This window comes from Loxodonta africana, chromosome 3, assembly GCF_030014295.1.
Source record: "Loxodonta africana isolate mLoxAfr1 chromosome 3, mLoxAfr1.hap2, whole genome shotgun sequence".
Classification (NCBI taxonomy): Eukaryota; Metazoa; Chordata; class Mammalia; order Proboscidea; family Elephantidae; genus Loxodonta; species Loxodonta africana.
In genome coordinates this window covers 91,674-104,166 of record NC_087344.1, presented here as the reverse complement: position 1 = coordinate 104,166, position 12,493 = coordinate 91,674, and the positions used below count along the sequence as shown (strand labels likewise).

The following is a 12,493-nucleotide window of genomic DNA, read 5'->3' as shown; positions in this document are numbered from 1 at the left end:
TCCACAGAGGGCGTCCAGATCCCACAGAGGGCTGTGGTCGCCTGATAGCAGAGGTGGGAGTGTGAGAAAGTGAGGGGATGGTAGTGATATGAGTAACAGTGATAATGACAACAGTGATAATAGTGATAACAGGCTGACTTTCATGGGGTCACACATGTATGGAGTCAGTAAAACCAAGAAAGCCAAAGCCTACCCTATAGGACAGGGTAGAACTCTCCCATAGGGTTTTCTAGGCTGTAAATCTTTATGGAAGTAGACTGCCGCATCTTTCTCCTGGGGAGTGGCTGGTGGGTTTGAACTGCTGACCTTTTGGTTAGCAGCTGAGCGCTTAACCACTGTGTCACCAGGCTCCTTTCACACCTATTACTTCAGGTGATTCTCACAACCTCCCTGATTGGAAAGGTGTGCATAAATGAATGAATGAATGAACAAACAAATGACCTTCCTTCCTCCCCAGGTCCCGCACTGCCCTGTGAGTGGCAGCAGCAGGAGCCAATGGGCAGAGCCCGTGCCCACCTTGGGGGTGGGGTGCAGGTAAGTGGCTGGATCCAGGGGAGCCTGAAACTCACCCCTCTGGGACAGACAGGAGGAAAAGTCTTGGAAAGGAAAGAAGATTCTAAAAAGGATCTGAGAAAGCCTGGGATGCCCCTCCCCCCAGCTCCTGGGTATGTGGTTGGGAAACAGGGGCCTTGGGTGTGCAGATCTCTTCCTGAGGCTTCACACAGAAAATCCAGAACCAGAAGTTTGCTTCCAGGGCCTGGAGTGGACTGAGTAACTGTGTCTGCATGGGGGTGGGGGTGGGGGTGGAGGGGTTTCTGCCAGCCTGAACAGAGGAAGTTGTTGGGGGTCACGGAAGGCCTTGGTCCAGAGACACCCCCTCACCCCCTGCAACACAGGGGTCTGTTCACCCCTCCTCCCCAGGAAGCAAAGTCAAGGGGTGGCTTTAGTTCAAGTCACAGTGCTCTGACCTTGAGCTGGGGCTATGGCTCTCTGGACCTCCTCTCCGGCATCAGTAAGGAGGGCTGAGAAACACCTTGTTTTAGGATTGTTGGGGAAGGGGTGTCCAGTACGGTTTAGATTCCAAGGCTTGAACCCTGGGTTCTAACCCCAGCGGGGCCACTTCCAGCGCATGACCTTGAAACAGTGACCTCTCATGTGTGGCGCAAAACCAGGGTCAGCACGCTGCAGGTGACTGTGATGGGCCCCTCCGGCTGTGTTCCCAGCCTGGGTGCTCAGTAAGGCTTCCGTGGGGTGGAGTAAATAGCACCAAGCGGTGCCATGGCATCGGGTGCCGCCCCATTCCCACCTGCCTGCCTGAGCGACTACCCCTGGCGCCTCAATTTGCTCTTCTGTAAAATAGGGTTGGCGAGTCAGTACTTCGGCCCACGCCGAGCGCCTCATCACCAGCAGCCCTCCTAGGTCGCCGTTGGAGGCCATGGGCTACTAAAATGCAGCGATCGCAGGAAGCACCAAGATCTTGTGGATTTTCAGGAAAGAAAAGCCTCTGGCAATTAAGCCATGACAGCCCCACAGCTTTAGGCACGTCTGGGTTTCAGGTATTAAAGCATGCAGCGTGATTCCCACTACCCAATGGGGAAACCGAGGCTCAGAGCGGGGCCAGAGGGTAGGTGCTGCGGGAGCCCGGGCTGCACCCCCTGCCCCCGCCCTGCAGGTCTGCCCACTTATGCTCATTCATTCTATTCCTCCTTCATTCATTCATTGCCATCACCCCCGGGAGACGCAGCCCCCCCAAACCTGGGCGCGTAGTTGGAGCTTCGGCTTCCCGGGCTTGTGAGGGTAGGGGGCACTGACGACCCCTCTCAGCTCAGGGTCCCATCCCTCCCCACATCTGGGGTCAGGGGATCAGGGGAGACCCGGGGTTCCGGTGCCACCCCCTCACGCCCTCTCCACCCTGGTTCCTTCCCACGCGCTTCGGGCGGGGCGAGGGCAGAGTCCGCCCTCCCTCCCCTCGGGCCGCCCCGCCCCGTCGCCGCTTCCCGCCCGGTCCGTCCCCCCGTCCCCTCCCCTGGGCGGCTGGGCACCGCGCGGCGGCCATGTGACCCGCGGCGAGCCAGGACGCGACGGGACGTCACAGGACGCGGGTCGGGGGTCGCGGGCGCGGCCCGGGGGGGCGGCATGGACCGGAGGTGGGTCTTCGTGCTGCTCGACGTGCTGTGCGTCCTGGTCGGTAAGAGTCGCGGGACCCGGGTAGGGGGACATGCACCCAGGTCGGCCCGCTCCGGGAGCGAAGGTGTGTAGGGCGGCCGCCGGGAGGTGCAGCGCTTCCTGGGGCGGGGGCACCGGGAGAACTCTTCGCGGCCCCGACCCTGCGCTGCGACCCTTCCTACTGGCGCCCCGGTCCCCGCGTGCGCCCACTGTCCCTGCGTGAGCCCCCGTCCCTGGGTGCGCCCTTCGGGGCCTTAGTGTCCCCGCGCGTCACAGGTACCCGACAGGGTCGTAAAGGGCCCGGAGCGCAGGGTCAGCATCCCCCACCCGCGACAGCAGGAAGTCGCCGCCAAGGGCTGTTCGCGCCTCCCCTCCCGCCCCGCCCCGGGTGATTCACGCGGGCGGCGACAGCGGCGCTGGCCTAGGGGGATCGGGCCGGAGAGGGGGCGTGACCGCGGGTCACCGCCGCGAGGACCCCACATCCCCAGGAGTCCGCATCCTGGTTGCGCCCCGAGAGGGAGCCCCTGGCCGTGGACACACAGTGGGTCGGCGGGATTCTGCACCCCCGCGGGTGGGGCATCCAGCTGCCGCCCCCCTCTGGCCTGGGGGCTTGAAGCGTTTGGAGAGAAAGGCCCGGGAAAACCGAGGGCCTCGGGCAACAGCAGCCCAAACCTGTCCCGCGGGTTTGCGGGCCAGGCTGGGGGAGGGGGCGGCTGGAGTCCCCCTCCCCGCTCCTCCCCCTGAGCCTGGAACAAAGGCCGAGTGTTTGCCCTGCGGCGGTGAGGACAATGGCCCGGGATTCTAGCCCGGTGGGGGAGGGGCTCTCAGGCCTAATTCGCCGCCCCCCTCCCCACAGGAGGCTCCCCAGGCAGGAGGAGGGGGAGGGGTCAGCCAGTGTGAGGTCCCTGGTGGGGCACGCTTGGTAACAGCACGGAGGGGTCCCAGGCGACACCTGACAGCCCTGAGCACCGCATCCCGGGGATGTGGTTTATTTAGACATCTGTGCTGCCCTAACTGTGTACAGCACCGTGTACCAAAAAGAGATTCACCCGGTTCTTAAACAGCCTGTCAGGGAGGGGCTGCCAGCAGCCCTCATATTGGAGAGGCGGGGCCAGAGAGGTCCTGGCTGCAAGTGTCCAAACAGGTGGTAGGGGGCTGCCCGGCGGGAATGTCACCTGAACTGTTGTCTGCTGTGGGCCGTGCCTACAGCTCGCTGGTTCTGTGAGAGCAGACAGGGTGGGGGTGCTGGTGGGGTGGCCACACCCACGCATTGCCGTCCAGTGGATTCCAACTCTTAGCCACCCTGTAGGATGGAGTAGAACTTCCCCACAGTGTTTCCAAGGCTGTAAATCCTTATGGAAGCAGACTGTCACATCTTTCTCCTTTGGAGCAGCTGGCGAATTCAAGCCACTGACCTTTCTGTTAGCAGCCAAGTGCTTAACCACTGTACCACCATGGATTGAGTGGGAGGGGAAGGAGGTGGAATTCCACAGTGACTGGGACTTACACACAGGTTGGGTGGAAGGAGGAGACATTGTGAAGAAGGGAAATGTCCTAGGAGCCTGACCACCAGGGTGCCCCTGGGGTGGGACAGAGTCAGGACTGCAGACCAAAAGGATGGTTTAGTCATGATTTGGGGGCAGAGAGGAGAGGACGTGCAAAGGCCCTGGGCTTGCCGGCCCCATTTACTGGAGGAGCAGAAAGGAGTGAGTGAGGGGTGGAGTTGGGAGATGTGGGGTAGGGGCTAGACAGCTGACTTGGGGAGGGTTTGTTGTTTATATGATAGCCATGAGGGGCGTTGATGGTGGAAAGGCCTCCATCTGCCAGGAGAAAAGCTCCTTCAGTTATGGGTGAGTAGAGACCAGGAGGGAGCCTCAGATGAGTCTGGTGGGGCCTGCGGCTGGGGGAGAACCTAGCCCCAGCTCCTTCCTCCACCCCCTGCCTCCAGCCTCTTTGCCCTTTGCCATCCTGACTCTGGTGAACACCCCATACAAGCGAGGATTTTACTGTGGTGATGACTCCATCCGGTACCCTTACCGTCCAGACACCATCACCCCTGGTCTCATGACTGGGGTCACCGTCACCCTCACCGTCGTCCTTGTAAGGAGGGAGGGGCCTCGGGAGGGCTGTGGGGGTCTGAGGGAGGAGGCAGGGCCCTGCTATAGGGGCCTGGAGGGGGGAGGCACAGCATGGCCCTACCCTGCCCAGGCCTGCCCAGGGAGTCTGAAGGAGGAGGCCGGTCTTTGCCCTGGGGAATCTGAAAGTGGAGGCACGGCCCGGCCCTGGGGTCTGAAGGAAGGAGGCAGGGCCTTGCTCTGGGTGGTACTTGTGGGAATGGGGCCCAGCTGGGAGTCCCTTGCTCCCCAGAAGCCTCAGGGAGGTCAGGAGCCCTAAATTCCTTTCACTGGGGAGGCCCAAGCCCCCAGCAGCTCCTAGCCAGGCCCCTCACTGCCCCTCTGCAGGTCTCGGCTGGGGAGGCTTACCTGGTGTACACCAACCGCCTGTACTCTCGCTCCGACTTCAACAACTACGTGGCAGCTGTATACAAGGTGCTGGGGACCTTCCTTTTCGGGGCCGCAGTGAGCCAGTCCCTGACAGACCTGGCTAAGTACATGATTGGCCGCCTGCGGCCCAACTTCCTGGCCATCTGCGACCCTGACTGGAGCCGTGTCAACTGCTCAGTCTATGTCCAGCTAGAGAAGGTGTGCAGGGGGAGCCCAGCCAACGTCACTGAGGCCAGGTGGGTTCAGGGAGCCTCTCCAACGTTGATTCTGACAGTTTTGCCAGACTTTTCGTTGCTTTTATGGAGGGACGACTTTGAGTTCATGACTCTGCTACTTTCTCTGACATCCCTCGACATCCTTTTCGTTTTTTTTTAAACACTTTGACTTATTGAAAAAGAAAAGGTGAAACTTGCATCAACCGGATGGAAGTAATGCCGAATAGAAACGCAGGGGAAATGAAGCTGCAATATTCACAACGTTTGAGACACAGCTGTCTGCCTGGGTTCTGAGTTCAGGCCTGCAGTGTGTTTGTTGGTGAGGTGTTAAAAGAAGAGCAAGCCCCGGTCTAGACTTTCTGTTCCGTTGTCAGGGAACTGAAAGGCATAAAGGAAAAATGTTCTCCACTGGGACCTGATGGTGTCTGACGCCAGCTGGGCTCCCACATAAGATCCTCTCTCGCACGAGGTCCAGTGCACTTGGGTGTCCCCTGCTGACCCTCCTGCCCTCTCTGTCCTTAGATTGTCTTTCTACTCGGGGCACGCCTCGTTTGGCATGTACTGCGTGGTGTTCTTGGTGGTGAGTCTGTTTTCTCTGTGACTTGCTTCCTGAGCAAACACGGCTAAGTCACTTCCCTTCCCTGGGCCTCAGTTTCTCCATCTGTCAATGGGATGAGTGGAGGTGGTGGGTGGGACTTACGGTTTGTCAGTAAGAACTGGAGCCCTGGGTCCACCTGTCGCCTGTTCCCCTCTAGCCTCAGTGCTTCTGTCTGTGTTCTGTCTGTGCAGTGGGTGTGGAGCATGCCAGGGGGCTCCCAGGCTGACAGCCACTTCCCCCCACCCTCAGCTCTATGTGCAGGCGAGGCTTTGCTGGAAATGGGCGCGGCTGCTGCGGCCCACAGTGCAGTTCTTTCTGGTGGCCTTTGCCCTCTATGTTGGCTACACCCGAGTGTCTGACCACAAACACCACTGGAGCGATGTCCTCGTTGGATTCCTGCAGGGGGCGCTGGTGGCCGGCTTCACTGTGAGCCTCAACCTTGCTCCTGCCTTGCCCAGAGACCCCACTAGGGACTCTGTTCCTCCCAGAACCCTATTCCTCCTTCCCCAGACCCCCACTTCCCCGCCTCCTTCCTGCTCAGGATTCTATGGGTCCCCACCCCTCTCCCCCTTGGGCTCCCATTCCTACCCCCTGGTGTTTTCTCATTGCCCCACAGTACCCCTCCTTTTTTGGGAGCCCCTCATCCTACTACTTATCCTGCCCATATACCACTCCTTTCCCTCTGGGGGCCCGCTTCCCTGTGCCCCCACCCACCCAGCTCTCATCCTTCCGCCCCGGCCACTTGGCTTTTACCCTCCTGCCCCTTCCCAGGTCTGCTATATCTCTGACTTCTTCAAAGCTCGGCCGGTGCAGCACTGCCTGGAGGAGGAAGAGCTAGAACGGAAGCCTAGCCTGTCGCTGACACTGACCCTGGGCGAGGCCGATTGCAACCACTATGGATACCCGGTGTCCTCCTGAGTCTGGTACCCAGACGGGGCCTCCCTGGACTGGCAGCAGTGGGGGTCCTGGTAGGACCCGCCCCTGGGCTAACCTCACTGGGGGCCCTGGCAGGACGCTCCCCTGGGCTGCCGGCACTGGGGGAACTGGCAGGACCCTCCTCTGGCCCTCCAGGCCTCACCTAGAAGGACCCCACTGGCCCTGGTTGGACGAGGAGGACCCTCCCCTCTTCTGTGCATAGGATTGGGACTCGGGGTTGCCTAGGGTGTTTGGGGGGGCATTTTCCTCAGTGCACCCTGGGGATCCCCTTTTCTTTTTTAGGGGCTAGGGAAGGGGACCAAGAGATCAGAATGGGAGCTGTTTTTTTAGAAGGGAATGTACACGAGGCTTTTTAGTAAAATAGATGGTTTGACAAACTTCTCAGCGCCTCTTCTGTTTCTTATGTCTCCTTCTGAGGAAAGATTCCTTCCTGAGTCCTGCTGTCTGTCCTTCCTACCTCCAGACACCCCACAGGGTAGGCTCGGGATCCATGCCCACCTTCCCTGAGGCCTCAGGACTGCTTCACATCGTGTGGCATGAGAAGGGCATCGATGCTGGTCTTGGGTTCCGTGGCCAGCACCCAGTGGGATTTTCACATTAGAACATATTTCTCCTCCACTTAGCTGCAGGAAGCTCTCCTGGATATTTCGGGGCTACACGGCCCCACTCCCAGTATTTTCCCTTTTCCATCTCATTGCACATGGGAGATATTTCTTTTGTTGTTTCTCACAAGGAAACTGGTAGATCCTTAGCCCTATAAATATCATTTCCCGGTCATGTTCTTTTTCAAATTTGTTTTCCTTCAAGTTGTGCCCACTGGTACATTGTCTTTCCCTTCAACCAAAGTTACCACTTGTCTACTATCTAGCTAGTGATTTCCCCTCCCCACCCCTCTCCTCCCTCGTAACCATCAAAGTTTATTGTTTTTCTTTGTGTAAACATGTTCGTGGGTTTTCATAATGGTGGTCTCCTACAATGTTTGCCTTTTTATGACAGACTTATTTCACTCAGCATAATGCCCTCTACATTCATCCACGCCGTGAGATGTTTCGCGGATTCATCATTGCTCTTTATCGTTGCGTGGTATTCCACTGTGTGTACGCACCGTAATCTGTTTATCCATTCATCTGCTGATGGACACTTAGGTTGTTTCCATCTTTTTGCTATTGTCAGAAATGCTACATGGGAGTGCAGATGTCTACTCACGTCATAGCTCTTATTTCTCTAGGATGTATTCCTAGCAGTGTGATTGCTGGATCAGAAGGTATTTCTAGGTTTTTAAGGAGATGTTATATTGTTTTCTATAGTAGTTGTACCATTTTACACTCCCACCAGCAGAGTATAAGAGATCCAGTCTCCCTGAAACCTCTCAAACATTGATTTTTTTTTCTATTTTTTGATTAATGCTGGTAATGCTGGGGCGAGATGGTATTTCATTGTAGTTTTGATTTGCATTTCTCTAATGGCTAATGATCGCAACCATTTCCTCATGTGTCTTTTGGTTGCCTGAATGTCTTCTTGAAGTGTCTGTCCGTTTCCTTTGCCCATTTTTTTAATTGGATGATTTGTCTTTTCATTGTTTAGGTGTTGAAGTATTTTATTGATTTTAGAGATTAGACCCTCGTCGGAGATGACGTGGTTAAAATTTTTTTCCCAGTCTATAGGTTCTCTTTTTACTCTATTGGTAAAGTCTTTTGACAAGCAAAAATGTTTAATTTTTAGGAGCTCCTATTACCTAGTTTATCTTCTGATATTTGTGCATTGTTGGTTATGGAATGAAGGCTATCACTGCTGATGTCAGATGAGTCCTGGCTGAAAACAGAGAATACCAGAAAGATGTTTACGTGTGTTTTTATTGACTATGCAAAGGCATTCGACTGTGTGGATCATGACAAATTATGGATAACATTGCAAAGAATGGGAATTCCAGAACACTTAATTGTGCTCATGAGGAACCTGTACATAGACCAAGAGGCAGTTGTTTGAACAGAACAAGGGGATACTGCATGGTTTAAAGTCAGGAAAGGTGTGCCTCAGGGTCTTATCCTTTCACCATACCTATTCAATCTATATGATGAACAAATAGGAGAAGCTGGACTATATGAAGAAGAACGGGGCATCAGGATTGGAGGAAGACTCATTAACAACCCGTGTTATGCAGATGACACAACCTTGCTTGCTGAAAGTGAAGAGGACTTGAAGCACTTACTGATGAAGATCAAAGACCACAGCCTTCAGTGTGGATTATACCTCAACGTAAAGAAAACAAAATCCTCACAACTGAACCAATAAGCCACATCATAATAAACAGAGAAAAGATTGAAGTTGTCAAGGATTTCATTTTACTTGGATCCACAATCAACAGCCATGGAAGCAGCGGTCAAGAAATCAAAAGACGCATCGCACTGGGTAAATCTGCTGCAAAGGACCTCTTTAAAGTGTTGAAGAGCAAAGATGTCACTTTGAGGACTAAGGTGCGCCTGACCCAAGCCATGGTATTTTTTTCAATGGGATCATATGCATGTGAAAGCTGGACAGCGAATAAGGGAGACCGAAGAAGAATTGGCACCTTTGAATTGTGGTGTTGGCGAAGAATATTGAATATACTGTGGACTGCCAAAAGAATGAATGACTCTGTCTTGGAAGAAGTACAGCCAGAAGGCTTCTTAGAAGCAAGGATGGCGAGACTGCGTCTCACGTACTCTGGGCATGTTATCAGGAGGGACTAGTCCCTGGAGAAGGACATCATGCTTGGTAAAGTAGAGGGTCAGCAAGAAAGAGGAAGAGCCTCAGTGAGATGGATTGACGCAGTGGCTGGAACAATGGGCTCAAGCAAAACAATGATGTGAGGATGGTGTAGGACTGGGCAGTGTTTCATTCTGTTGTACATGGGGTCGCAATGAAACTCAACGGCACCTGATAACGACACAACAACACTTAGGGTTTGTATTGTATTTATGCCATGTATTAGGGCCCCTACCATTGTCCCTATTTTTTCCTCCGTGATCTTCATTGTAAGGATGTTTCATTCTGTTGTACATAGGGTCGCTATGAGTCAGAACTGATCGTGTGGACACACTTTCATTTGAGCCAATGCACCTAACAACAACAACTTTCAGAAGGTGATCACCAGGCCTTTCTTCCCAGCCTGTCTCAGTCTGGAAGTGCCACTGAAACTTGTCTTCCGTGGATGACCTTGATGCTGTTTAAAATACCTGTGGTACAGCTTCCAGCATCACGGCAACACGTGGGCCACCACAGAACAACAAACTGATGGATGGGGGGGCAAAATATTACTACTGTAATTGTTAAGTCTAGATCTTGTGTACGTCAGTATTCATTATGCCATTTTCCTTTGGTATAGTTGGAAAATGTTCGTATTAAATCAAAAAAGAAGAAAAAAACTGCCTAAAGAAATTCATCTGAATTAAAGCTTTCCTTTCAGTGGTACGATATTCATTTCTTATTCCCCATACGAATCTTACTTGAGCTGAAACAACACCAAATCCTAATACAAGCAAGGTTATTTTAATTGCTAATATCATGTCCTGACACAAGAAGGCAGTTGCCCTTCACTGACTGTCAACAGCAGTGGAAACTTGTCCTTGTGTGAGCAATGCCTTCGGGATTTTGTGGTGGCATCAACCTGTACCTGCGGTGGTTTGGGCATTGCTCCTAGAGGCTCAGTAAGCCTCCATCCTGCTTGAACATCCCACGCCCCACCCCCAAAAAAAGATTTTCCAAGAAGCCTGGAATCTCATAAAGAGACACCAAAAAAAAAAAAAAAAAAAAGACCAAACCTATCACTGTCAAGTCGATTCCAACTCATAGTGACCCTGTAAGGCAGGGTAGAACTTCCCCATAGAGTTTCCAAGGAGCACCTGGTGGGTCTGAACTGTCAGCCCTTAGGTTAGCAGCTGTAGTACTTGACTACCACGCCACCCACGTTTCCTAAGAGACACATGGTCCTGCCATGTAAAAAGCCCCTGGCAGCGCTAAGTCTCAGGGTGCGTTTTCAGCAGTTGGACAGCTCTCAGGCCTCATTTCTGAAACGTAATTTTATGATATATTGATTATGCAGTGGAACCATTAAGTTCAGGTCAGGGCCAGGATCAGTCTCAGGGTCACAGCTATTTTATTTTTCCAAATTAGCATTTTATCTAATGTTACTGAATTTAACATTTAAAATTTTTTATATTTAATATTTAATGTAAATTTATTTGATATTGAATTTCATTTAATATTTTAATTTCGTTTTGTTTCATTTACTATTTTGCATTTAATTTTTGTAATATTTATTATTTAATTTTACTCTACTGGTTTTTTTTTTTCAAATTTTTAAAAAGTACACTTTATTTTTTAGTGCAGTAGTTTTGCCTTTTCGGGCATATCATATAGTTGGAACCATACAACCTGTACCTTTTTCAGACTGGCTTCTTTCACTTAGCAATATCCCTTTATTGTTCATGTTTTTTTTTTTTTTTTTTTTTATTAACTTTTATTGAGCTTCAAGTGAACGTTTACAAATCAAGTCAGACTGTCACATATAAGTTTATATACACCTTACTCTGTACTCCCACTTGCTCTCCCCCTAATGAGTCAGCCCTTCCAGTCTCTCCTTTCGTGACAATTTTGCCAGCTTCCAACCCTCTCTACCCTCCCATCCCCCCTCCAGACAGGAGATGCCAACACAGTCTCAAGTGTCCACCTGATATAATTAGCTCACTCTTCATCAGCATCTCTCTCCTACCCACTGTCCAGTCCCTTTCATGTGTGATGAGTTGTCTTCGGGAATGGTTCCTGTCCTGGGCCAACAGAAGGTTTGGGGACCATGACTGCCGGGATTCCTTAGTCTCAGTCAGACCATTAAGTATGGTCTTTTTGTGAGAATATGGGGTCTGCATCCCACTGATCTGCTCCCTCAGGGGTTCTCTGTTGTGCTCCCTGTCAGGGCAGTCATCGGTTGTGGCCGGGCACCATCTAGTTCTTCTGGTCTCAGGATGATGTAAGTCTCTGGTTCATGTGGCCCTTTCTGTCTCTTGGGCTCATAGTTGTCGTGTGACCTTGGTGTTCTTCATTCTCCTTTGATCCAGGTGGGTTGAGACCAATTGATGCATCTTAGATGGCCGCTTGTTAGCATTTAAGACCCCAGACGCCACATTTCAAAGTGGGATGCAGAATGTTTTCATAATAGAATTATTTTGCCAATTGACTTAGAAGCCCCCTCAAACCATGGTCCCCAAACCCCCGCCCTTGCTCCGCTAACCTTTGAAGCATTCAGTTTATCCCGGAAACTTCTTTGCTTTTGGTTCAGTCCATTTGAGCTCACCTTCCATGTATTGAGTATTGTCCTTCCCTTCACCTAAAGCAGTTCTTATCTACTAATTAATCAGTAAAAAACCCTCTCCCACCCTCCCTCCCTCCCCCCCTCGTAACCACAAAAGTATGTGTTCTTCTCAGTTTATACTATTTCTCAAGATCTTGTAATAGTGGTCTTATACAATATTTGTCCTTTTGCCTCTGACTAATTTCGCTCAGCATAATGCCTTCCAGGTTCCTCCATGTTATGAAATGTTTCACAGATTCCTCACTGTTCTTTATCGATCCGTAGTATTCCATTGTGAATATACCACAATTTATTTACCCATTCATCCGTTGATGGACACCTTGGTTGCTTCCAGCTTTTTGCTATTGTAAACAGTGCTGCAATAAACATGGGTGTGCATATATCTGTTTGTGTGAAAGCTCTTGTTTCTCTAAGGTATATTCCGAGGAGTGGGATTTCTGGGTTGTATGGTAGTTCTATTTCTAACTGTTTAAGATAACGCCAGATAGATTTCCAAAGTGGTTGTACCATTTTACATTCCCACCAGCAGTGTTGTTCATGTGTTTTTGTGACTTGATGGTTCATTTATTTTTATTGACGAGTAATACTCTATTGTATGGACATGCCACAGTTTGTTTATCCATTCTCCTATTGTAGGACATCTCGGTTGGTTCCACGTTTCGGCTGTTATAAACAGAGCTGCTATAAATGTTTGTATTCAGTTTTTGTGTGGACCCGTTTTCATTTG

At 51.7% G+C, this 12,493-nt stretch overlaps 1 protein-coding gene across 2 annotated transcripts; it reads left to right on the top strand.

Annotated features, from left to right (window-relative positions):
- The first annotated feature begins 2,066 nt into the window (after positions 1 to 2,066).
- Positions 2,067 to 6,796, top strand: PLPP2 (phospholipid phosphatase 2). Of its 2 annotated transcripts, none has more exons than XM_064280018.1 (6): positions 2,067 to 2,147; positions 4,115 to 4,266; positions 4,629 to 4,906; positions 5,408 to 5,465; positions 5,733 to 5,909; positions 6,255 to 6,796. In XM_064280018.1, the coding sequence occupies exons 2-6, from the start codon at positions 4,231 to 4,233 to the stop codon at positions 6,399 to 6,401; spliced, it is 696 nt and encodes a 231-aa protein (XP_064136088.1). In that variant the 5' UTR covers positions 2,067 to 2,147; positions 4,115 to 4,230; the 3' UTR covers positions 6,402 to 6,796. The 2 variants fall into 2 exon arrangements, with proteins under 2 accessions (XP_064136088.1, XP_064136087.1); XM_064280017.1 differs by having other exon boundaries at positions 2,070 to 2,188.
- Positions 6,797 to 12,493: the final 5,697 nt, after the last annotated feature.